Raw genomic sequence first — 22,653 nt, forward strand, 5'->3', positions numbered from 1 at the left:
GAGGAAAGGGATCTAGGAGTCACTGTTTCAGGTGACTTAAAGGCAGGTAAGCAATGTAACAAAGCAATGAGGAAGGCAATAATGCCACTGTATAGGTAATTGGTACGGCCTCATCTAGAATACTGTGTTCAATTCTGGAGGCCATATCTTCAAAAGGATATTAATACATTAGAGACTGTACAAAGAAGGGCAACTAAAATGTTGCATGGCCTATATAACAAAACATACCCAGAATGACAAAAAAATCTCTATGTATAGTTTGGAGCAGAGAAACAAAAGGGGAGACATTATATAAACTTTCAAATATATCAAGGGTTTTAACAAAGTCCAGGAGGGAAACATCCTTCAAATGAAGAGAAGCAATAGGACACAAGTTCATGCACTAAGACTGGAGGGAGGTAGGTTCAGGGGAAATTTGGGGAAAAATTACTTCACAGAAAGGGTAGTGGACAAGTGGAATTGCCTCCCTTCAGAGGTGGTAGAGGCTAAGACAGCATAGGATAGACCTAAGGATATCCTTACAAAGAAATAAGGATCAAATAAGGTTTGAGATAAAAATATGGTAAAAAAAGGGGGCAGACTAGATGGGCCAAGTGGTTGTTACCTGCCATCAAATTCTATGTTAGTATAAATTTAGTTTCTTTTCAAAAATTATTTTTGTAACCTATTCATTGTTGTATTTTTCATAGCTTAGTGTAGTTTGTGATCCCTTTTTATTGTTGTTGTTTTTTTTAATTTACTGCATATCCTGGTAAATGTATGGGTGCTGTTTTGATGATATTCATTTTGTACATTTTACAGACTAACTACGATAGTGATGGCTTCAGCCGTTGTGAGTTTGGTCCCCACCACTGCTTCCCGTTTCGCTCTTCTGAAGGTAGACAGCAGCAGTGACTCTGATTCTGAGAAAACAAGAGCAACGCGTGGTGCAGGGAAATTACGTGGATCAGCTGCAAGTGGGAAAAACAATACAAATGAGAAAAAGAGGGAAAAAAGGAGGAAAAAGAAAGAACAGCAACAAAGTGAGGCTAATGAGGTAAAAGCATACATGTGTTACAATCGGATATGTTTTTATTGTGATAAAATACAGTGACCCAACTACTTTCTCTAACGTCCTAAGTGGATGCTGGGGACTCCGTAAGGACCATGGGGATTAGCGGCTCCGCAGGAGACTGGGCACAACTAAAGAAAGCTTTAGGACTACCTGGTGTGCACTGGCTCCTCCCACTAAGACCCTCCTCCAGACCTCAGTTAGATTCTTGTGCCCGGCCGAGCTGGATGCACACTAGGGGCTCTCCTGAGCACCTAGAAAGAAAGTATATTTAGGTTTTTTATTTTCAGTGAGATCTGCTGGCAACAGACTCACTGCAGCGAGGGACTAAGGGGAGAAGAAGCGAACCTACCTAACAGGTGGTAGTTTGGGCTTCTTAGGCTACTGGACACCATTAGCTCCAGAGGGATCGACCGCAAGACCCGACCTTGGTGTTCGTTCCCGGAGCCGCGCCGCCGTCCCCCTTACAGAGCCAGAAGCACGAAGAAGGTCCGGAAAATCGGCGGCAGAAGACTTCGGTCTTCACCAAGGTAGCGCACAGCACTGCAGCTGTGCGCCATTGCTCCTCATGTACACCTCACACTTCGGTCACTGATGGGTGCAGGGCGCTGGGGGGGGGGGGCGCCCTGAGGGCAATAAATAACACCTTGGCTGGCAAAATATACATCATATATAGTCCCAGAGGCTATATACATGTAAAATTACCCCTGCCAGTATCACAGAAAAAGCGGGAGAAAGTCCGCCGAAAAGGGGGCGGGGCTTCTCCCTCAGCACACTGGCGCCATTTTCTCTTCACAGTGCAGCTGGAAGACAGCTCCCCAGACTCTCCCCTGTAGTTTTCAGGCTCAAAGGGTTAAAAAGAGAGGGGGGGCACTAAATTTAGGCGCAATATATGTATACAAGCAGCTATTTGGGGAAAAATCACTCAGTTATAGTGTTAATCCCTGCATTATATAGCGCTCTGGTGTGTGCTGGCATACTCTCTCTCGGTCTCCCCAAAGGACTTTGTGGGGTCCTGTCCTCAGTCAGAGCATTCCCTGTGTGTGTGCGGTGTGTCGGTACGGCTGTGTCGACATGTTGGATGAGGAAGGTTACGTGGAGGCGGAGCAGAGGCCGATAAATGGGATGTCGCCTGTGGGGCCGACACCAGAGTGGATGGATAGGTGGAAGGTATTAACCGACAGTGTCAACTCCTTACATAAAAGGCTGGATGACGTAACAGCTGTGGGACAGCCGGCTTCTCAGCCCGCGTCTGCCCAGGCGTCTCAAAGGCCATCAGGGGCTCAAACAACGCCCGTTACCTCAGATGGCAGACACAGATGTCGACACGGAGTCTGACTCCAGTGTCGACGAGGTTGAGACATATACACAATCCACTAGGAACATCCGTTACATGATCTCGGCAATGAAAAAATGTGTTACGCATTTTCTGACATGAACCCAAGTACCACATAAAAGGGGTTTTATTTTTGGGGAGAAAAAACAGCCAGTGTTTTGTTCCCCCATCAGATGAATGTATGAAGTGTGTAAAGAAGCGTGGTTTCCCCCGATAAGAAACTGGTAATTTCTAAAAAGTTACTGATGGCGTACCCTTTCCCGCCAGAGGATAGGTCACGTTGGGAGATATCCCTTAGGGTGGATAAGACGCTCACACGTTTGTCAAAAGGTGGCACTGCCGTCTTAGGATACGGCCACCTTGAAGGAACCTGCTGATAAAAAGCAGGAGGCGATCCTGAAGTCTGTATTTACACACTCAGGTTATATACTGAAACCTGCAATTGCCTCAGCATAAATAGTGCTGCTGCAGCGTGGTCTGACACCCTGTCAGATAATATTAATACGCTAAGACAGGGATAATATTTTGCTAACATTGAGCATATTTAAGACGTTGTCTTATATATAAAGGATGCACAGAGGGATATTTGCCGGCTGGCATCCAGAATTAATGCAATGTCCATTCTGCCAGGAGGGTAGTAGAAACCCGGCAGTGGACAGGTGATACTGCATTTAAAAGGCACATGGAGATTCTGCCTTATAAGGGTGAGGAATTGTTTGGGGATGGTCTCTGGGACCTCGTATCCACAGCAACAGCTGGGAAGAAATTTTTTTACCTCAGGTTTCCTCACAAAAGCCTAAAGAAAGCACCGTATTTTCAGGTACAGTCCTTTCGGCTTCAGAAAAGCAAGCGGGTCAAAGGCGCTTTCTTTCTGCACAGAGACAAGGGAAGAAGGAAAAAGCTGCACCAGTCAGCCAGTTCCAGGATCAAATATCTTCCCTCGCTTCCTCTGAGTCCACCGCATGACGCTGGGGCTCCACAGGTGGAGACAGGTGCGGTGGGGGCGCGTCTCGGGAACTGCAGGGATCAGTGGGCTTGCCCACAGGTGGATCCCTAGGTTCTGCAATTAGTATCACAGGGATACAGGCTGGAGTTCGAGACGACTCCCCATCGCCGTTGCCTCACATCAGCCTTGCCTGCTGCCCTCGGAGAAAGGTAGTACTGGCGGCAATTCACAAGCTGTACTTCCAACAGGTGAAATCAAGGTACCCCTCCTTCAACAAGGCCGGGGTTACTATTCCAAAATGTTGTGGTACCGAAACCAGACGGTTCGGTGAGACCCATTCTAAAATTGAAATCCTTGAACACTTATATACGAAGGTTCAAGTTCAAAATGGAATCGCTCAGGGCGATTATTACAAGCCTGGAAAATTTCAGGGTATCACTGGACATCAAGGATACTTACCTGCATGTCCCTATTTACCCTCGTCACCAGGTGTACCTCAAAATTGTGGTACAGGATTGTCATTACCAATTCCAGACGTTGCCGTGGATCTGTCCCCGGCACCGAGGGTATTTACCAAGGTAATGGCCGAAGTACTTATCCCGTACTTGGACGATCTCCTTATAAAGGCGAGGTACAGGGAGCAGTTGTTCGTCAGAGTAGCACTATCTCGAGAAGTGATACAACAGCACGGCTGGATTCTGAATATTCCAAAGTCGCAGCTGGTTCCTACGACGCGTCTACTGTTCCTGGGTATGGTTCTGGACACAGAACAGGATAAAAAGGGTTTCTCCCGGAGGAGAAGTCCAAGGAGTTGGCGTCTCTAGACGGAGACCTCCTAATACAAATACAGGTATCGGTGCATCTATGCACGCGAGCCTTGGGAAAGATGGTAGCTTCTTACGAAGAATTTCCATTCGCCAAGTCCCATGCAAGGATCTTCCAGTGGGATCTGTTGGACAAGTGGTCCGGGTCGCATCCTCAGATGCATCGGCGGATAACCCTGTCTCCAAGGGCCAGGGTGTCGCTGTGGTGGTGACTGCAGAGTGCTCATCTTCTAGGGGGCCGCAGATTCGGCATACAGGACTGAGTCCTGGTGACCACGGATGCCAGCCTTCAAGGCTGGGGGGCAGTCACACAGGGAAGAAACTTCCAAGGCCTATGGAAAAGTCAGGAGACTTCCCTACACATAAATGTTCTGGAACTATGGGCCATTTACAATGCCCTAAGTCAGGCTAGACCCCTGCTTCAACACCGGCCGGTGCTGATCCAGTCAGACAACATCACGGCGGTCGCTCATGTAAACCGACAGGGCGGCACAAGAAGCAGGATGGTGATGGCAGAAGCCACAAGGATTCTCCGATGGGCGGAAAATCATGTGTTAGCACTGTCAGCAGTGTTCATTCCCGGAGTGGACAACTGAGAAGCAGACTTTCTCAGCAGACACGACCTCCACCCGAGAGAGTGGGGACTTCATCCAGAAGTCTTCCAAATGATTGTACACCGTGGGGAAAGGCCACAGGTGGACAGGATGGCGTCACGCCTCAACAAAAAGCTACAAAGATATTGCGCCAGGTCAAGGGACGCTCAGGCGATAGCTGTGGACGCTCTGGTAACACCGTGGGTGTACCAGTCGGTGTATGTGTTCCCTTCTCTGCCTCTCATACCCAGGGTAATGAGAATAATAAGAAGGAGAGGAGTAAGAAGTTCCGGGTGGCCAAGAAGAGCTTGGTACCCAGAACTCCAAGAAATGATCTCAGAGGACCCATGGCCTCTGCCGCTCAGACAGGACCTGCTACAGCAGGGGGCCTGTCTGTTTCAAGACGTACCGCGGCTGCGTTTGACGGCATGGCGGTTGAACGCCGGATCCTGAAGGAAAAGGGCATTCCGGAGGAAGTTATCCCTACGCTATTTAAAGCTAGGAAAGAAGTGAACGCAAACCATTATCACCGCATATGGCGGAAATAGGTTGCGTGCTGTGAGGCCAGTAAGGCCCCAAAGGAGGAATTTCAGCTAGGTCGCTTTCTGCACTTCCTACAAGTCAGAGGTGACTATGGGCCTAAAATTGGGTTCCATTAAGGCCCAGATTTCGGCTCTATCGATTTTCTTCCAAAATAGAACTGGCTTCACTGCCTGAAGTTCAGACTTTTGTTAAGGGAGTGCTGCATAGTCAGCCCCCGTTTGTGCCTCCAGTGGCACCGTGGGATCTCAGCGTAGTGTTGGATTTCCTGAAGTCGCATTGAGTTGAGCCACTTAAATCCGTGGAGCTACAATACCTCACGTGGAAAGTGGTCATGCTGTGGGCCTTGGCGTCGGCCAGGCGTGTATCAGAATTGGCGGCTTTGTCAAAAGCCCTTATCTGTATTTTATATGGATAAGGCGGAATTGAGGACTCGTTCCCAATTCCTTCCAAAGGTGGTAGCAGTTTTTCATGTGAACCAACCTATTGTGGTGCCTGCGGCTACTTGGGACTTGGAGGATTCCAAGTTTCTGGACGTAGTCAGGGCCCTGAAAAGTATATGTTTCCAGGACGGCTGGAGTCAGGAAAACTGACTCGCTATTTATCCTGTATGCACCCAACAAGCTGGGTGCTCCTGCTTCTAAGCAGACTATGGCTCGCTGGATCTGTAGCACGATTCAACTTGCACATTCTGCGGCTGGACTGCCGCACCCTAAATCTGTGAAAGCCCATTCCACGAGGAAAGTGGGCTCTTCTTGGGCGGCTGCCCGAGGGGTCTCGGCTTTACAAATTTGCCGAGCTGTTACTTGGTCGGGTTAAAACACTCTTGCAAGAGTCTACAAGTTTGATACCCTGGCTGAGGAGGACCTTGAGTTTGCTCATTCGGTGCTGCAGAGTCACCCGCACTCTCCCGCCCGTTTGGGAGCTTTGGTATAATCCCCATGGTCCTTACGGAGTCCCCAGCATCCACTTAGGACGTTAGAGAAAATAAGATTTTACTCACCTGTAAATCTATTTCTCGTAGTCCGTAGTGGATGCTGGGTGCCCATCCCAAGTGCGGATTGTCTGCAATACTTGTATATAGTTATTGCCTAACTAAAGGGTTATTGTTGAGCCATCTGTTGAGAGGCTCAGTTGTTATCATACTGTTAACTGGGTATAGTATCACGAGTTATACGGTGTGATTGGTGTGGCTGGTATGAATCTTACCCGGGATTCAAAATACTTCCTTATTGTGTCAGCTCTTCCGGGCACAGTATCCTAACTGAGGTCTGGAGGAGGGTCTTAGTGGGAGGAGCCAGTGCACACCAGGTAGTCCTAAAGCTTTCTTTAGTTGTGCCCAGTCTCCTGCGGAGCCGCTAATCCCCATGGTCCTTACGGAGTCCCCAGCATCCACTACGGACTACGAGAAATAGATTTACCGGTGAGTAAAATCTTATTTTTAATATCTACAACTTGTTTCACACTGACTTTTACTGCATTCGTTTTTACTCATCCTGTCTTTAAGGTAATAGGTTCCTAATTAATCTCCATCTTCTAGATTGCTCCCCTGTATCTTTAAGTTCTTTTTTCTCCGGCAGGGTCCACGTGTTATCCACAAGATAACAATGGGATATGATGGAGCGACAGCGGATTGGCACCAAACGATCACAAGCTTTCAGGCCTCCCAGGATGCAACGGGCCCGTCCATATATCCCCGCCCACTGGCTCAGGCAAATTCGTTTTTTGTTTGGTGCGGCTGGAGCCGGACCATGGTCACAGGGTTGCTGTTCTAGGGCAGCCCTAAGCTTTCTTATTTTATTTTTATAGTCTTACTATGTTTTTGAGCGATCTTTCTTAACAGCGTCTTACACGCATATTGGAAAGAGTTTCTCCAACCACTCTCCGCTGGGTCGCAACAACGCTTACCCATGTGTACAGTGCTGTCTTGGCAGGCTTCTGTGTCAGATATACTAGCAGGTCCAGCAGACGTGACCAGGCTGTGGCCGGAGCACGGGGATAAGGTAAGGCATCGGTTCCCCGTAGTCGGGGAATACGGACACAGGCACACTGTATTGAAAGGAGACTACCAAACAGTAGCTGACGCGCCGCCACCACGGGTGCTCCAGCGCTAGACCTTAGGAATCATAAGGCACCAGGAATAGTATGAGGCTGCGATCCCTAGGGTTGATGTCAGCGGTAGGGAGTTAGACGCTCTCCTGGTCGCCCCTCCCCCCAGTTCATGACCAGTTTCTGCGAGTCTCCGGCCATGAACTGTTGCCTCACTTCCGTCTCAGACGCTACCACGAGGGGTCTCGGTCGCAGCATAGGCCGCTGCGTCTGTGTTCACTAAGCGCTACCGCGAAGAGACCCGGTCGCAATACAGGCGTCTGTATGCACAGTGCGTCTGTGTTCACTTAAAGTTCCCGAAGCGGCGGTGTACACTAGTAGCGTCTTGATCCACTCAGCGCTGAGATTTATGAAAATATGCAACATTTGAAATGGATTCACCTCAATAACTATATAGGGGAAAACAAGGGAGATTAGAGTGTATATTAATTATATATACTGACCGATCCAGATACTAGTCAGCAATGATATGTATGTATAAACCTCTTGTTGAACTCCTCTAATAAATGGCGTGGGTGTGGGGGAGGGGGGAGACAAAGCGCATGGTGCCGTGAATGAGCGTTACCAGTCGCCGCTGTTTGTGGGGCCGGATCGAGCACTAATCATGTAGGTCTCCTCCGCTATCATCGTCTAGTTCAAATGTTGCATATTTTCATAAATCTCCTAAATACACTGTATTGAAGATTATTATGTAACAAATGAATGTCTTATAAGTCTTGCAGACTCACTGCTCAAATATATTATTATGTAACATATTAATGTTTTATAAGTCTTGCAGACTCACTGCTTGAATATATTTTGCAACATTGTTCTATTTGATGTGAGAGACTCTCTAGCTCTCAGATAGGAGCTATTTTCTTAATTTGCAACACAGTAATACACTTACTTTGTTCCCAAGTTGACACATGGTGTTTATGTTCTTGGATGTTGCCACATTTTCTATCATGTAATCTGAGAGCAGCCCATCATTTTGGTTTGATACACATCTTAATTGATATATGATAGGATGAATGTATATTTCTCATATGTCCTAGAGGATGCTGGGGACAACATCAAGACCATGGGGTATAGACGGGATCCGCAGGAGACATGGGCACTCTAAAGATTTTTCATTGGGTGTGAACTGGCTCCTCCCTCTATGCCGCTCCTCCAGACCTCAGTTTTAGAAATGTGCCCAGGTCGACTGGATGCACTCTGAGGAGCTCTACTGAGTTTCTCTAAAAAGACTTATGTTAGGTTTTTTTATTTTCAGGGAGATCTGCTGGCATCAGACTCCCTGCTTCGTGGGACTGAGGGGGCACAAGCAGAACCAACTTCCTCAGAGTTTCATGGCTCTGCTTCTGGCTGACAGGACACCATTAGCTCCTGAAGGGAACTGAACGCTAGCCATGTCTAGATGCTCACTCGCACAGCACGCCGTCACCCCCCTCACAGAGCCAGAAGACAGGTGAGTATGAGAAGAATGATCTTCAATCAAGTAAGTGATGGCTGAGGTGCGGCGCGGCTGGCGGGAGCGCAGCGCGCCATTGCTGCCCACACACACAGGCACTGCAGGGCGCAGGGGGGGAGGCGCCCTGGGCAGCAAGAAAAATACCTCAAACTGGCTAAAAGGTGGCACAAAATGCCGCTGACACAGCCCTACCCCCGCCAGAATAAATAATAAGTCAATATACTGAGTGTAAGGACGTGACATTGTGGGGGCGGAGCTTCTTCCTCAGGCAGCCAGCACACTACTCAGCGCCATTTTCTCTCTCTCCTCAGGCTGCAGAGAACACGCTGGTCCTCTCCTCCACTTCTGACAAGTACAGGGTGCTATAAAGGGGGGGGCACAAAGCGATTGTGGTGCATTTGAAAGTGTATATTACTATTTAAAAGCGCTTTTGGGCTGTGGACATACTGTGTTCACAGGCAATACTGGCGCTGGGTTTGTGAACTGGCTGCTCCTATCCTATGTCCCTCTGACAGATTTTACTGTGGGTTTGTCCCCAAAATAAGTCCCAGTGTGTCTGTGAGTGTGGTGTACACGTGTGAGGCATGTCTGAGGCAGGGAGTTCCTCCCCGGAGGAAGCCATTTTAGGGACACAGAGTTGTAATGTGCTGGCGCTCACGGCACACCAAGAGCCTGCATGGGTGAAAGAGCTACGTGACAGTATGCATCTGATTAACCGTAGATTGGATCAGTCTGAATCTAAGGCTGCATGCTGGAGAAAATCTGTGGAAGATGTGATTTTTCAGGATGCTGTTATTCCTTATGCGGGCGGCCCCTCTGGGTCACATAAGAGACCATTTGCAAATGTTGTAAACACTGATACCGACACGGATTCTGATTCTTGTGTCGACAATAGTGAATCCAGAGAGATAGATCATAAATTGGCAAAAAGTATACAATATATGATTGTGGCTATAAGGGACGTGTTGGAGGTTACAGAAAGCACTCCTGTACCTCAGGAGAAAGCTTATTTATGTAAGGAAAAGAAATCCAAAGTCACGTTCCCTCATTCACACAAACTAAATGCTCTGTTTGAAGGGATGTGGGTGAATCCTGAAAAATGTATATTCCCAAAGGGATTCACATAGCTTATCCTTTCCCGGTTGAAGACAGGAAAAAATGGGAGTCACCCCCTGTGTTAGACAGTGCACTTTCCAGGTTGACAAAGAAGGTAATTCTCCCTGCTCCTGGCACTGCTTCTCTTAAAGAGCCGGCAAACCGCAAAATGGAAATCCATTTATGTTACCAATGGTACACTGCTCAGGCCCACTATTGCCTGCGCATGGGTGAGTCGTGCTATTGAAAAATGGTCAGAAAGCGTGTCATCAGAAATTGACACGATTGATAAAGATGAGATACTCCTTAAGTTAGGGAATATCAAGGACGCTGCCGCCTACATGCTGGAAGCAATGAAGGATATTGGACTCTTGAGTTCACAAGCCGCTACCATGGCAGTATCGGCTAGGCGGGCATTATGCATTTGCCAATGGAACGCGGATGCAGATTCCAAAAGAAACATGGAGGCTCTCCCATATAAAGGTGAGGCCTTATTTGGCGATGTCCTGGATGCGTTAGTCTCGGCGGCTACCGCAGGTAAGTCAACATTTTTGCCCTCTGCTCCTGCACCAGCAAAAAAGACCTATCACCCGCAAATGCAGTCCTTTCGGCCCAATAAATACAAAAAGACGAGAGGTTCCCCCTTCTTTGCAGGAAGGGGAGGGGAAGGAGAAACAAGCCCACACCGGCTCCAGGTTCCCAAGAGCAGAAGTTACCCCTAATTCTGCCAAATCCCCAGCATGACGCTGGAACTCCCTTGCTGGAGGCCGCTAGGGTGGGGGCACGTCTCAAACTCTTCAGCCAGGATTGGATTCTGTCTGGCCTTGACCCCTGGGTGTTGCAAATAGTATCCCAGGGATACAAACTAGAATTTCAAGACGTTCCCCCATGCCGATTTTTCAAATCGGCCTTGCCAGCTTCTCCGCCAGAGAGAGAAGCAGTAACAGCGGCAATCCAAAAAATGATGTCAAGACCAGGTCATAGTCCTGGTACCGTTGTCACAACAAGGGCGGGGTTTTTATTCAAGCCTTTTTGTTCCGAAGCCGGATGGCTCGGTCAGACCGATCCTAAATCTAAAAAATCAGAATTTCTTCCTGAAAAGGTTTAAGTTCAAGATGGAATCACTTTGGGCGGTGACTGCCAGTCTGGAGGAGGGGTACTACTTGGTGTCGGTGGACATAAAGGATGCTTACCTGCATGTTCCCATTTATCCTCCTCGCCAGGCTTAGCTGAGATTCGCGATTCAGGATTGCCATTACCAATTCCAGACATTACCTTTCGGTCTCTCCACGGCGCCGAGGGTGTTCACCAAGGTGATGGCGGAGATGATGGTCCTCCGTCAGAAAGGAGTCAATATAATCCCTCATCTGGACGACCTCCTGATAAAGGCGAGATCCAGGGAGCAGTTATTACAAAACATATCCCTCTCCCTGTCAATACTCCAACAACACGGGTGGATCATAAATTACCCAAAGTCACAGTTGGAACCGACGACAAAGTTGTCTTTCCTCGGGATGATTCTGGACACAGAAGTTCAGAGAGTATTTCTTCTGCTGGAAAAGGCTCTGGAAATCCAGAAAATGGTAAAACAGATATTGAAACCATCAAGTGTGTCGATCCATCAGTGCATTCGGTTGTTGGGGAAGATGGTGGCGGCCTACGAGGCCATGCAGTTTGGCAGGTTCCATGCCAGAGTATTCCAGTGGTCGGGGTCGGGGGTCACACCTACACATGCACAGAAAGATAATCCTGTCATCAAAAAAACAGGATTTTGCTCCTGTGGTGGTTGCACAGCTCTCACCTGCTAGAGGGACGCAGGTTTGGCATTCAGGACTGGGTCCTAGTAACCACGGATGCAAGTCTCCGAGGCTGAGGAGCAGTCTCTCAGGGAGAAAACTTCCAGGGACGTTGGTCACATCAGGAAGCTTGCCTTCACATAAACGGCCTTCAACAAGCGGTACATCTTCTTCAAGACCGTCCCGTGCAGATCCAGGCGGACAATGTAACAGCAGTTGCATACATAAACAGGGCGGAACGAAAAGCAGAGCGGCAATGGCAGAGGTGACAAAAATCCTCCGTTGGGCAGAAAAACATCTACAAGCTCTGTCGGCAATTTTCATTCCGGGAGTAGACAACTGGGAAGCAGACTTCCTCAGCAGACACGATCTCCATCCAGGAGAGTGAGGCCTCCACCAAGAAGTCTTTGCAGAGGTGACAAGTCTTTGGGGAGTTCCTCAAATAGACATGATGGCGTCTCGTCTCAACAAGAAGCTTCGGAGATACTGTTCCAGGTCGAGAGACCCTCAAGCAGTAGCAGTGGATGCACTGGTGACCAAGTGGGTGTATCCGTCAGTGTATGTTTTCTTTCCACTTCCGCTGATCCCAAAAGTACTCAGGATCATAAGAAAGACAAGGGTTCGCGCAATCTTCATTGCCCCAGACTGGCCAAGAAGGGCTAGGTACCCAGATCTTCAGCAGTTACTCATAGGAGATCCTCGGGCCTCTTCCTCCTCGGGAGGACCTGCTGCAGCAGGGGCCGTGTGTGTACCAAGACGTACCGTGGCTACGTTTGACGGCATGGCTGTTGAGCGCCGTATCCTAGCCAGGAAGGGTATTCCTAAGGAGGTCATCCCCACCCTTATTCAGGCCAGAAAGGGAGTAACGTCAAAACATTACCACCGTATTTGGAGAAAATGTGTGTCTTGGATTGAATCCAAGAAAGCTCCTACGGAAGAGTTTCACTTAGGACTTTTTCTCCATTTTTTGCAGGATGGTGTGGAGACGGGCCTACGTTTGGGATCAATCAAGGTCCAGATTTCGGCCTTGTCGGTGTTCTTCCGAAAACAATTGGCCTCTCTTCCAGAGGTTCAGACCTTCGTGAAAGGGGTTCTTCTGCACATTCAGCCTCCATTCGTGCCTCCAGTGGCACCATGGGACCTTAATGTGGTATTGCAGTTCATTCAATCGGATTGGTTTGAGCCTCTACAAAAGATAGAGTTGAAGTTTCTCACTTGGAAAGTGGTGATGCTTTTGGCATTGGCATCCGCAAGGCGGGTGTCTGAATTGGGGGCCTTGTCTCACAAGAGCCCTTACCTGATCTTCCATGAAGATAGGGCAGAGTTGAGGACTCGTCAACATTTTCTTCCGAAGGTTGTTTCATCTTTCCACATAAACCAACCTATTGTAGTGCCAGTAGTTACTGACACATTCACGGTTTCAAAATCTCTAGATGTGGTTAGAGCTTTTAAAATCTATGCTGCTAGAACGGCTCGTATACGGAAAACAAAGGCTCTGTTTGTCCTGTATGCTCACAACAAGATTGGCTGTCCTGCTTCCAAGCAGACTATTGTACGTTTGATTAGAAATACGATTCGGCAAGCTCATACTACGGCTGGTTTGCCGTTACCGACGTCGGTAAAGGCCCACTCCACTAGGAAGGTGGGCTCTTCCTGGGCTGCTGCCCGGGGGGTCTCGGCATTACAACTTTGCCGAGCAGCTACTTGGTCAGGGTCAAACACATTTGCTAAGTTCTACAAGCTTGACACCTTGGCCGATGAGGACCTCAAGTTTGGTCAATCGGTGCTGCAGGGTCATCCGCACTCTCCCGCCCGTACTGGAGCTTTGGTATAGACCCCATGGTCTTGATGTTGTCCCCAGCATCCTCTAGGACGTATGAGAAAAAAGGATTTTGATAACCTACCAGTAAATCCTTTTCTCCTGGGGGGCGTGGCTTGACACAGCATGGTGTAGGCAGCTTCCTGCCAGAGCTCCTGCTAATATCCTGATCTATCTCCTGTTTCCCTGGTGTTCTGTGGCTGAAATTTTCTGCAAGAGTGCAGTACCCCCCTCTGCTCCTGCAGTGTGAATTTGGGAATCCTCTGTGCCAAGAGTCCTAACTTACTGGCTGGTGAAGTCTGTGACTGGATCCTGAGGCAGACTCTGCTCTCAGTGTGGCTGTGGCTCCTGCTGCAGCTCTGCCCTCACTCAGCTGCTGGGGCCAGTGTGCTCAGGGCTGGTGAGCTTGTATTATACACAGCACACATTCCACTGCCTGTCCCCTTCTCCCCTGGTGCGGATATTACTGAGCACATAGTATTACAGAGACAACACTCCCTGTGAATTTGGGACAGAGCTTTAACTATAACCGTAGTGCAGGGAAGAGCACTGTATGCCTGGCTCCCTCTCACCTCTAGAACACATTTGCTGGACTCACGCCTGCGTTCTTTGGATGAGTCGAGCTCCTGTGTGTATAACTCTGCTCCCTTTTTACCAGTGGATCTTCCTCTTGCTCCTACAGTATATTGCTTCTTCCCCCTGCAGCCATGTTTAATCCTGTTCATACTTCTGGACATTCGGTCTCAATCATCCTGAAAGCTATCGCGGAATCCGAGCAAAGGGTTCTTAATATGTTTGGAGTAGAGACTGTTGCAGTAACTGGTCCTCCTGTGGGGTCCACCTGCCCACCGGTGCTGCTACCCTCGGAACCTTTGGGGGAGCTTGTATCTGTGGGGCCTGCCGCTCCGCTACAGTCGATGCTTAATGCTGGAGGTTCCTCCGACGAACGCATTGTGAACATAATGGAGGAGTTGCGGATTCTTCCTGCGAATATTCACCGTTATTTGCAGTGGGTGATGGCGCGTGGGATGTCGGTGACTGCCTCCGTCTCATCGTTGGTGACTGTATTGGACCTCCATTGCAATTTTCTTTGAGGGTCCGCAGTGTGACCTCCTTGATAATGGGGGAGAACGGTATTGTATCATTTCGCAGTTAATTGTGATGTTTGGGAGAGGGATGGTTCTCCATTCTACATTTACCGTGGAACTGTGGCCTATCCTCTTATCTATCTGGCTAATGCTGTGCGGGATGTTGCTGGCTCCACTACCTTCCCGACTACTGCTCGTGTACCGCTAAATGGTGGTCATTCCGAGTTGTTCGCTCGCAAGCTGCTTTTAGCAGCTTTGCACACGCTAAGCCGCCGCCTACTGGGAGTGAATCTTAGCATAGTAAAATTGCGAACGAAAGATTAGCAGAATTGCGAATAGACACTTCTTAGCAGTTTCTGAGTAGCTCGAGACTTACTCGGCAACTGCGAACAGTTCAGTCAGTTTCGTTCCTGGTTTGACGTCACAAACACACCCAGCGTTCGCCCAGACACTCCCCCGTTTCTTCAGACACTCCCGCGTTTTTCCCAGAAACGGCAGCGTTTTTTCACACACACCCATAAAACGGTCTGTTTCCGCCCAGAAACACCCACTTCCTGTCAATCACATTACAATCACCAGAACGAAGAAAAAATCTTGTAATGCCATGAGTAAAATACCTAACTGCATAGCAAATTTACTTGGCGCAGTCGCACTGCGGACATTGCGCATGCACATTAGTGACTAATCGCTCCGTTGCGAAAAAAAAATAACGAGCGATCAACTCGGAATGAGGGCCAATGACTTTATTCCAGAGTGGGCTTATCCTCCGGACTGATTTTCTTTCTTTCCAAGTCTGTATGATACCTCACTGGTTACCGGGTCCTTGGCTATGTTCTATTTTATTGTTGATACTTTCTTAAATACTATGTTCTATTCTGTTTTTTGTATGTCTTACCATTGATATAATTTCGTTATTTGATGGTTCTAAGATATGTTTTATTTGACCATCGCTTATTTAAGGGTTACATATCCCTATATACTGTTGTATCTGTAGGGTGCTACCAGCACTATTCCTTATATTTCCGGGTCGCTTATCATATCTCCATATTTACATATTAATTTTTTATTTTTATTTTTTATTCTCATATGAGGGAGATCTACTCTATTTACTGTTCGGCCATATTTCTTCTTCTTTTTTATTTGCCCCAGTCACTTATTTTTTTTAATTTATCCTGGTATTAGGGAAGGTAGGGAGGGGGGTATTAGACAGTTAGGTCACGTAGTTTAATGGGCGTTTGGGGATCCAGGTATACCTAGGTTGGGGATAGGCTATACAGGGTGGGGGGTTTTGAGGTGGTTTGTTTTGGGGGGTTTTGTTTTTTGTTCTGTATTGTAGGGTTTTTTGTTTTTTCTCTCTGAGCGCAGAGGTCTTAGGATTTTAATTATTTCTTATCTTTTTTTTTCTGTATACTCAGGCAGGTGTTTTATCTATAGTTTGCAGTGCCAATACTTTTGTATTTTTCTACGCCTCATGGGTCAGTCTTTTTTTATTTTATCATTTTATCCTCAATGTGTGAGCTCATATGGCGCCTGTGGGCTCTTACTCTTACTGCTTATTTCTATAATGTGGGGCGTATTGTATATCCTGTACTATTAGACGTGTACTGCAATTGTATTCTGTGTCTCCTGTCTGACCGTACTTCTGATTGCATCCTGCATACTTTACTATACCTGCCGGTATTGTTTGTTTTATATGTATACTTTTTATTTTATTTTATTTCATATTATTCTTTTTGGGATGTTCATTTAAAACTTTCAATAAAAAATACGCAATTTAAAAAAAAAAAATCCTTTTCTCCTAGTCCGTAGAGGATGCTGGGCGCCCGTCCCAGTGCGTACTTTACCTGCAGTTTAGTTATTACAGTTACACAAGTTGTTATCTTGGTTTCAGCATTTTGCTGCAATTAGTTCATGCCTGTTGGCGTGTGTTATGTTGAATGCCATGTGTGCGGCATGGTTGAGGGTGTGAGTTGGTAGATATCTCACCACTAGTTTAGTAATTCCTCTCCTCGAAATGTCAGTCTCCCTTGGGCACAGTTCCTACAACTGGGGTCTGGAGGAGGGGCGTAGAGGGAGGAGCCAGTTCTCACCCAATGAAAAGTCTTTAGAGTGCCCATGTCTCCTGCGGATCCCGTCTATACCCCATTGTCTTGATGTCGTCCCCAGCATCCTCTACGTACTAGGAGAAAAGGATTTACCGGTAGGTTATCAAAATCCTATTATTTCAGTCCCATTTACTACATTTTTAGATGCTGCTCTCCGTTGTTTGATTATATAACCCAGGACTACAATTAAGTACAGCTGAATATTGTGCATTTGAATGCCCAGTGCCTATAAATGCTTATTTTGGGCGAATACAATACATGTATTTAAATTATTATATGCTAGACCCTTTTGGACACCAGTGCAAGTACTTCTATTACTTATTCATGACTCACTGCTGTCCTTTTTTCCTCTTCTGTACATTTAATTGCTAATCTTGAGATGCCTAATTATTTATAAGATTAGGATCTTTGATTTATATTCTGCTAAGAGATAAGTTGGACAAATTTTCTTAAGGGGGGTACTCACGGAGCGATATTCTAAGCAATCTGACTAGATTGCTTAGAATTTGATCATTATCGCTCCGTGTGTACCCCCTACAGCGATAGTGATGCGCAGCCCCACGCATCGCTATCGCTGGTGCTAGATTGGCCTGCCAATATAGATATATATATATATATATATATATAGCAATATATAGAGATATATAGATATATATATTTATTATTACTGAATGCTTTTTATCTGAGCAACTATACATAAGAAACATGCTATTGTAGTGACAATGCACTGCACAATTTGTGAAACCCATTCTCTGTGATGTTTGTTTACATGGCAGCTCAGAAATCTTGCTTTTAAGAAGATCCCCCAGAAATCCTCACATGGCAGTGGTGGGCCTCAGCAGGACTCTGTTCCACAGCCTAAAGGTGCTCATGAAGAAGACTGGCAACAGTGGCGTCAGAGAGATGAGCAGGTACTGAGCGTTCCCATACGGTTTCATTTTTATCAGTAGTACAATGGTATTACAGCTGAGATGTAGTAATGTATTTTTGTATGTGAGACAAAAGATCTGATCTAATCAGACTTGTTTCAATTAAGATACTTCCTACCAGGTCAGTATGTAATGATGATTTTATTTCTATATATTTCTAATTCTCCAATTAGATCATTTTCACATGGTTAGAGGAAAACACTGGCAAATGTATCATTTTTCTCTGTATAATGGTAGAGTCTTTACTATGATGTCATAATATTTATATTAAATGTGATCCCTCCCTACCATTCACTTAATTTAGCATGAGCCATTGACACACCAATAAGACCTCTACCAATTGCCTTTGGTGCTGTTTGTAGCAGAAGAGAATTGAAGCAGAAACATGAATGTAACGTTGCTTTGTGGATTATCTCCTGCTGTGGAGAGATCGGAGCAGCACCAATGGTAATAGGTAGCATTCCTACTGTACTGAGTGCCGAGACCCTGCCAAATAGTGCAAATGGCAGTACTATTATATGGAGAGAATTTCATACAGAGTGGTTATAGTTTTACTTTAGTGTACATTGATATACTTGAAGCATAACAAGCTTAGCCTGTATCTCCTTGCAATACATAACAAAATTCATATGATCATAGAGATATCTGGAATTGCATGAAGGAAAGGAACTGATGTAAGGGGAAGTACTAGACCAGTGATTCCCGACTGCGATCTTCAAGTATCCCCAACAGTTCATATTTCTCTTACATCCTAGAGGATGCTGGGGTCCACATTAGTACCATGGGGTATAGACTGATCCCTTGGGAGCCATGGGCACTTTATGAGTTTAATAGTGTGGGCTGGCTCCTCCCTCTATGCCCCTCCTACCAGACTCAGTTTAGAAAATGTGCTCAGTGGAGCCGGTCACAGCTAGGGGAGTTTCTAGGAGTTTTTCTAGTTTTACTGTTTTTATTAAAGAGTTAGGTACAGGCAGGCTGCTGGCAACAGCCTCCCTGCTTCGTGGGACTTAGGGGGGTAGTAGGATCCAACTCTAGAGGTTAATGGCTCCTATCTCCGCTGACAGGACACTTAACTCCTGAGGGTGATGATCGCAAGCCCACGAGGCGACCGCTTACTCCTGCAGCACGACCGCCACCCCCTAACAGAGTCAGAAGATGGAGTGGTGAGTATGAGGCCGGCACCCCAGTAAGCAGGTCGCTGGCGAGAATGGCGGCATAAGGGTTGGAGAGCAGCCCTTGCGAAACAGCGCTCCTGAGGGCTCAGTGGTACAATGTGCGGTGCTGTGAAGGGCGCCCTGAGCCAGCGCACAGACCCTACACTGCTGTACAGGGGCTAACAGGGACTAATCCCGCTGTTAGTAACCACATTTCTCTGACATCCTAGTGGATGCTGGGAACTCCGAAAGGACCATGGGGAATAGCGGCTCCGCAGGAGACTGGGCACAAAAGTAAAAGCTTTAGGACTACCTGGTGTGCACTGGCTCCTCCCCCTATGACCCTCCTCCAAGCCTCAGTTAGATTTTTGTGCCCGAACGAGAAGGGTGCACACTAGGTGGCTCTCCTGAGCTGCTTAGTGAAAAAGTTTAAGTATAGGTTTTTTATTTTCAGTGAATCCTGCTGGCAACAGGTTCACTGCACCGAGGGACTAAGGGGAGAAGAAGCGAACTCACCTGCGTGCAGAGTGGATTGGGCTTCTTAGGCTACTGGACATTAGCTCCAGAGGGACGATCACAGGCCCAGCCATGGATGGGTCCCAGAGCCGCGCCGCCGGCCCCCTTACAGAGCCAGAAGACAGAAGAGGTCCGGGAAATCGGCGGCAGAAGACGTCCTGTCTTCAATAAGGTAGCGCACAGCACCGCAGCTGTGCGCCATTGCTCTCAGCACACTTCACACTCCGGTCACTGAGGGTGCAGGGCGCTGGGGGGGGGTGCCCTGAGACGCAATAAAAACACCTTAGATGGCAAAAAATACATCACATATAGCTCCTGGGCTATATGGATGCATTTAACCCCTGCCAGTTTTTCCTTAAAAAAGCGGGAGAAAGGCCGCCGAGAAGGGGGCGGAGCCTATCTCCTCGGCACACAAGCGCCATTTTCCCTCACAGCTCCGCTGGAAGGACGTCTCCCTGACTCTCCCCTGCAGTCCTGCACTACAGAAACAGGGTAAAACGAGAGGGGGGGCACTAATTTGGCAGATAAATCAATACAGCAGCTATATAAGGGGAAAAACACTTATATAAGGTTATCCCTGTATATATATAGCGCTCTGGTGTGTGCTGGCAAACTCTCCCTCTGTCTCCCCAAAGGGCTAGTGGGGTCCTGTCCTCTATCAGAGCATTCCCTGTGTGTGTGCTGTGTGTCGGTACGTTGTGTCGACATGTATGAGGAGGAAAATGGTATGGAGGCGGAGCAATTGCCTGTAATAGTGATGTCACCCCCTAGGGAGTCGACACCTGACTGGATGGTCTTATGGAAGGAATTACGTGATAGCGTCAGTACTTTACAAAAGACTGTTGACGACATGAGACAGCCGGCAAATCAGTTATTACCTGTACAGGCGTCTCAAACACCGTCAGGGGCTCTAAAGCGCCTGTTACCTCAGATGGTCGACACAGACCCAGACACGGACACTGACTCCAGTGTCGACGGTGAGGAAACAAACGTATTTTCCAGTAGGGCCACACGTTACATGATCACGGCAATGAAGGAGGTTTTGAACATTTCTGATACTACAAGTACCACAAAAAAGGGTATTATGTGGGGTGTGAAAAAACTACCCGTAGTTTTTCCTGAATCAGATGAATTAAATGAGGTGTGTGAGGAAGCGTGGGTTTCCCCTGATAAAAAAACTGCTAATTTCTAAAAAATTATTGGCATTATACCCTTTCCCGCCAGAGGTTAGGGCGCGTTGGGAAACACCCCCTAGGGTAGATAAGGCGCTCACACGCTTATCAAAACAAGTGGCGTTACCGTCTCCTGATACGGCCGCCCTCAAGGAACCAGCTGATAGGAAGCTGGAAAATATCCTAAAAAGTATATACACACATACTGGTATTATACTGCGACCAGCAATCGCCTCAGCCTGGATGTGCAGTGCTGGGGTGGCTTGGTCGGATTCCCTGACTGAAAATATTGATACCCTGGACAGGGACAATATATTATTGACTATAGAGCATTTAAAGGATGCATTTCTATATATGCGAGATGCACAGAGGGATATTTGCACTCTGGCATCAAGAGTAAGTGCGATGTCCATTTCTGCCAGAAGAGGGTTATGGACGCGACAGTGGTCAGGTGATGCGGATTCCAAACGGCATATGGAAGTATTGCCGTATAAAGGGGAGGAGTTATTTGGGGTCGGTCTATCGGACCTGGTGGCCACGGCAACGGCTGGGAAATCCACCTTTTTACCCCAGGTCACCTCTCAACAGAAAAAGACACCGTCTTTTCAGGCTCAGTCCTTTAGTCCCCATAAGGGCAAGCGGGCAAAAGGCCACTCCTATCTGCCCCGGGGCAGAGGAAGGGGAAAAAGACTGCAGCAGGCAGCCTCTTCCTAGGAACAGAAGCCCTCCCCCGCTTCTGCCAAGTCCTCAGCATGACGCTGGGGCCTTACAAGCGGACTCAGGCACGGTGGGGGCCCGTCTCAAGAATTTCAGCGCACAGTGGGCTCACTCGCAAGTGGACCCCTGGATCCTGCAGGTAGTATCTCAGGGGTACAAATTGGAATTCGAGACGTCTCCCCCTCGCCGGTTCCTGAAGTCTGCTTTACCAACGTCTCCCTCCGACAGGGAGGCGGTATTGGAAGCCATTCACAAGCTGTATTCCCAGCAGGTGATAATCAAGGTACCCCTCCTACAACAGGGAAAGGGGTATTATTCCACGCTGTTTGTGGTACCGAAGCCGGACGGCTCGGTGAGACCTATTTTAAATCTGAAATCCTTGAACACTTACATACAAAGGTTCAAATTCAAGATGGAGTCACTCAGAGCAGTGATAGCGAACCTGGAAGAAGGGGACTATATGGTGTCTCTGGACATCAAGGATGCTTACCTCCATGTCCCAATTTGCCCTTCTCACCAAGGGTACCTCAGGTTTGTGGTACAGAACTGTCACTATCCGTTTCAGACGCTGCCGTTTGGATTGTCCACGGCACCCCGGGTCTTTACCAAGGTAATGGCCGAAATGATGATTCTTCTTCGAAGAAAAGGCGTCTTAATTATCCCTTACTTGGACGATCTCCTGATAAGGGCAAGGTCCAGGGAACAGTTAGAGGTCGGAGTAGCACTATGTCAAGTAGTACTACGACAGCACGGGTGGATTCTAAATATTCCAAAATCGCAGCTGATTCCGACGACACGTCTGCTGTTCCTAGGGATGATTCTGGACACAGTCCAGAAAAAGGTGTTTCTCCCGGAGGTGAAAGCCAGGGAGTTATCCGAGCTAGTCAGGAACCTCCTAAAACCAGGCCAAGTGTCAGTGCATCAATGCACAAGGGTCCTGGGAAAAATGGTGGCTTCTTACGAAGCGATTCCATTCGGCAGATTCCACGCAAGAACTTTTCAGTGGGATCTGCTGGACAAATGGTCCGGATCGCATCTTCAGATGCATCAGCGGATAACCCTGTCTCCAAGGACAAGGGTGTCTCTCCTGTGGTGGTTGCAGAGTGCTCATCTTCTAGAGGGCCGCAGATTCGGCATTCAGGACTGGGTCCTGGTGACCACGGATGCCAGCCTGAGAGGCTGGGGAGCAGTCACACAGGGAAGAAATTTCCAGGGCTTGTGGTCAAGCATGGAAACGTCATTTCACATAAATATCCTGGAACTAAGGGCCATTTACAATGCCCTAAGTCGAGCAAGGCCTCTGCTTCAGGGTCAGCCGGTGTTGATCCAGTCGGACAACATCACGGCAGTCGCCCACGTAAACAGACAGGGCGGCACAAGAAGCAGGAGGGCAATGACGGAAGTTGCAAGGAT

At 47.7% G+C, this 22,653-nt stretch overlaps 1 protein-coding gene across 7 annotated transcripts in view; it reads left to right on the top strand.

Moving 5' to 3' along the window:
* GKAP1 (G kinase anchoring protein 1) overlaps positions 1-22,653 on the top strand; it is a 170,275-nt gene that overhangs the window by 21,920 nt on the left and 125,702 nt on the right. For all 7 annotated transcript variants that reach the window (XR_010171853.1, XR_010171851.1, XR_010171850.1 and 4 more), the window contains 2 exons: positions 802-1,036; positions 17,529-17,663. Coding sequence is in view for 1 of the 7 variants with exons in the window: in XM_063913800.1 (XP_063769870.1) it covers positions 818-1,036; positions 17,529-17,663 (354 nt within the window). In the remaining 6 variants the exon portion in view is untranslated. The remainder of the gene's footprint in view (positions 1-801; positions 1,037-17,528; positions 17,664-22,653) is intronic.

The sequence above is a fragment of the Pseudophryne corroboree genome, chromosome 1 (genome assembly GCF_028390025.1).
Source record: "Pseudophryne corroboree isolate aPseCor3 chromosome 1, aPseCor3.hap2, whole genome shotgun sequence".
In the NCBI taxonomy this organism is placed as follows: domain Eukaryota; kingdom Metazoa; phylum Chordata; class Amphibia; order Anura; family Myobatrachidae; genus Pseudophryne; species Pseudophryne corroboree.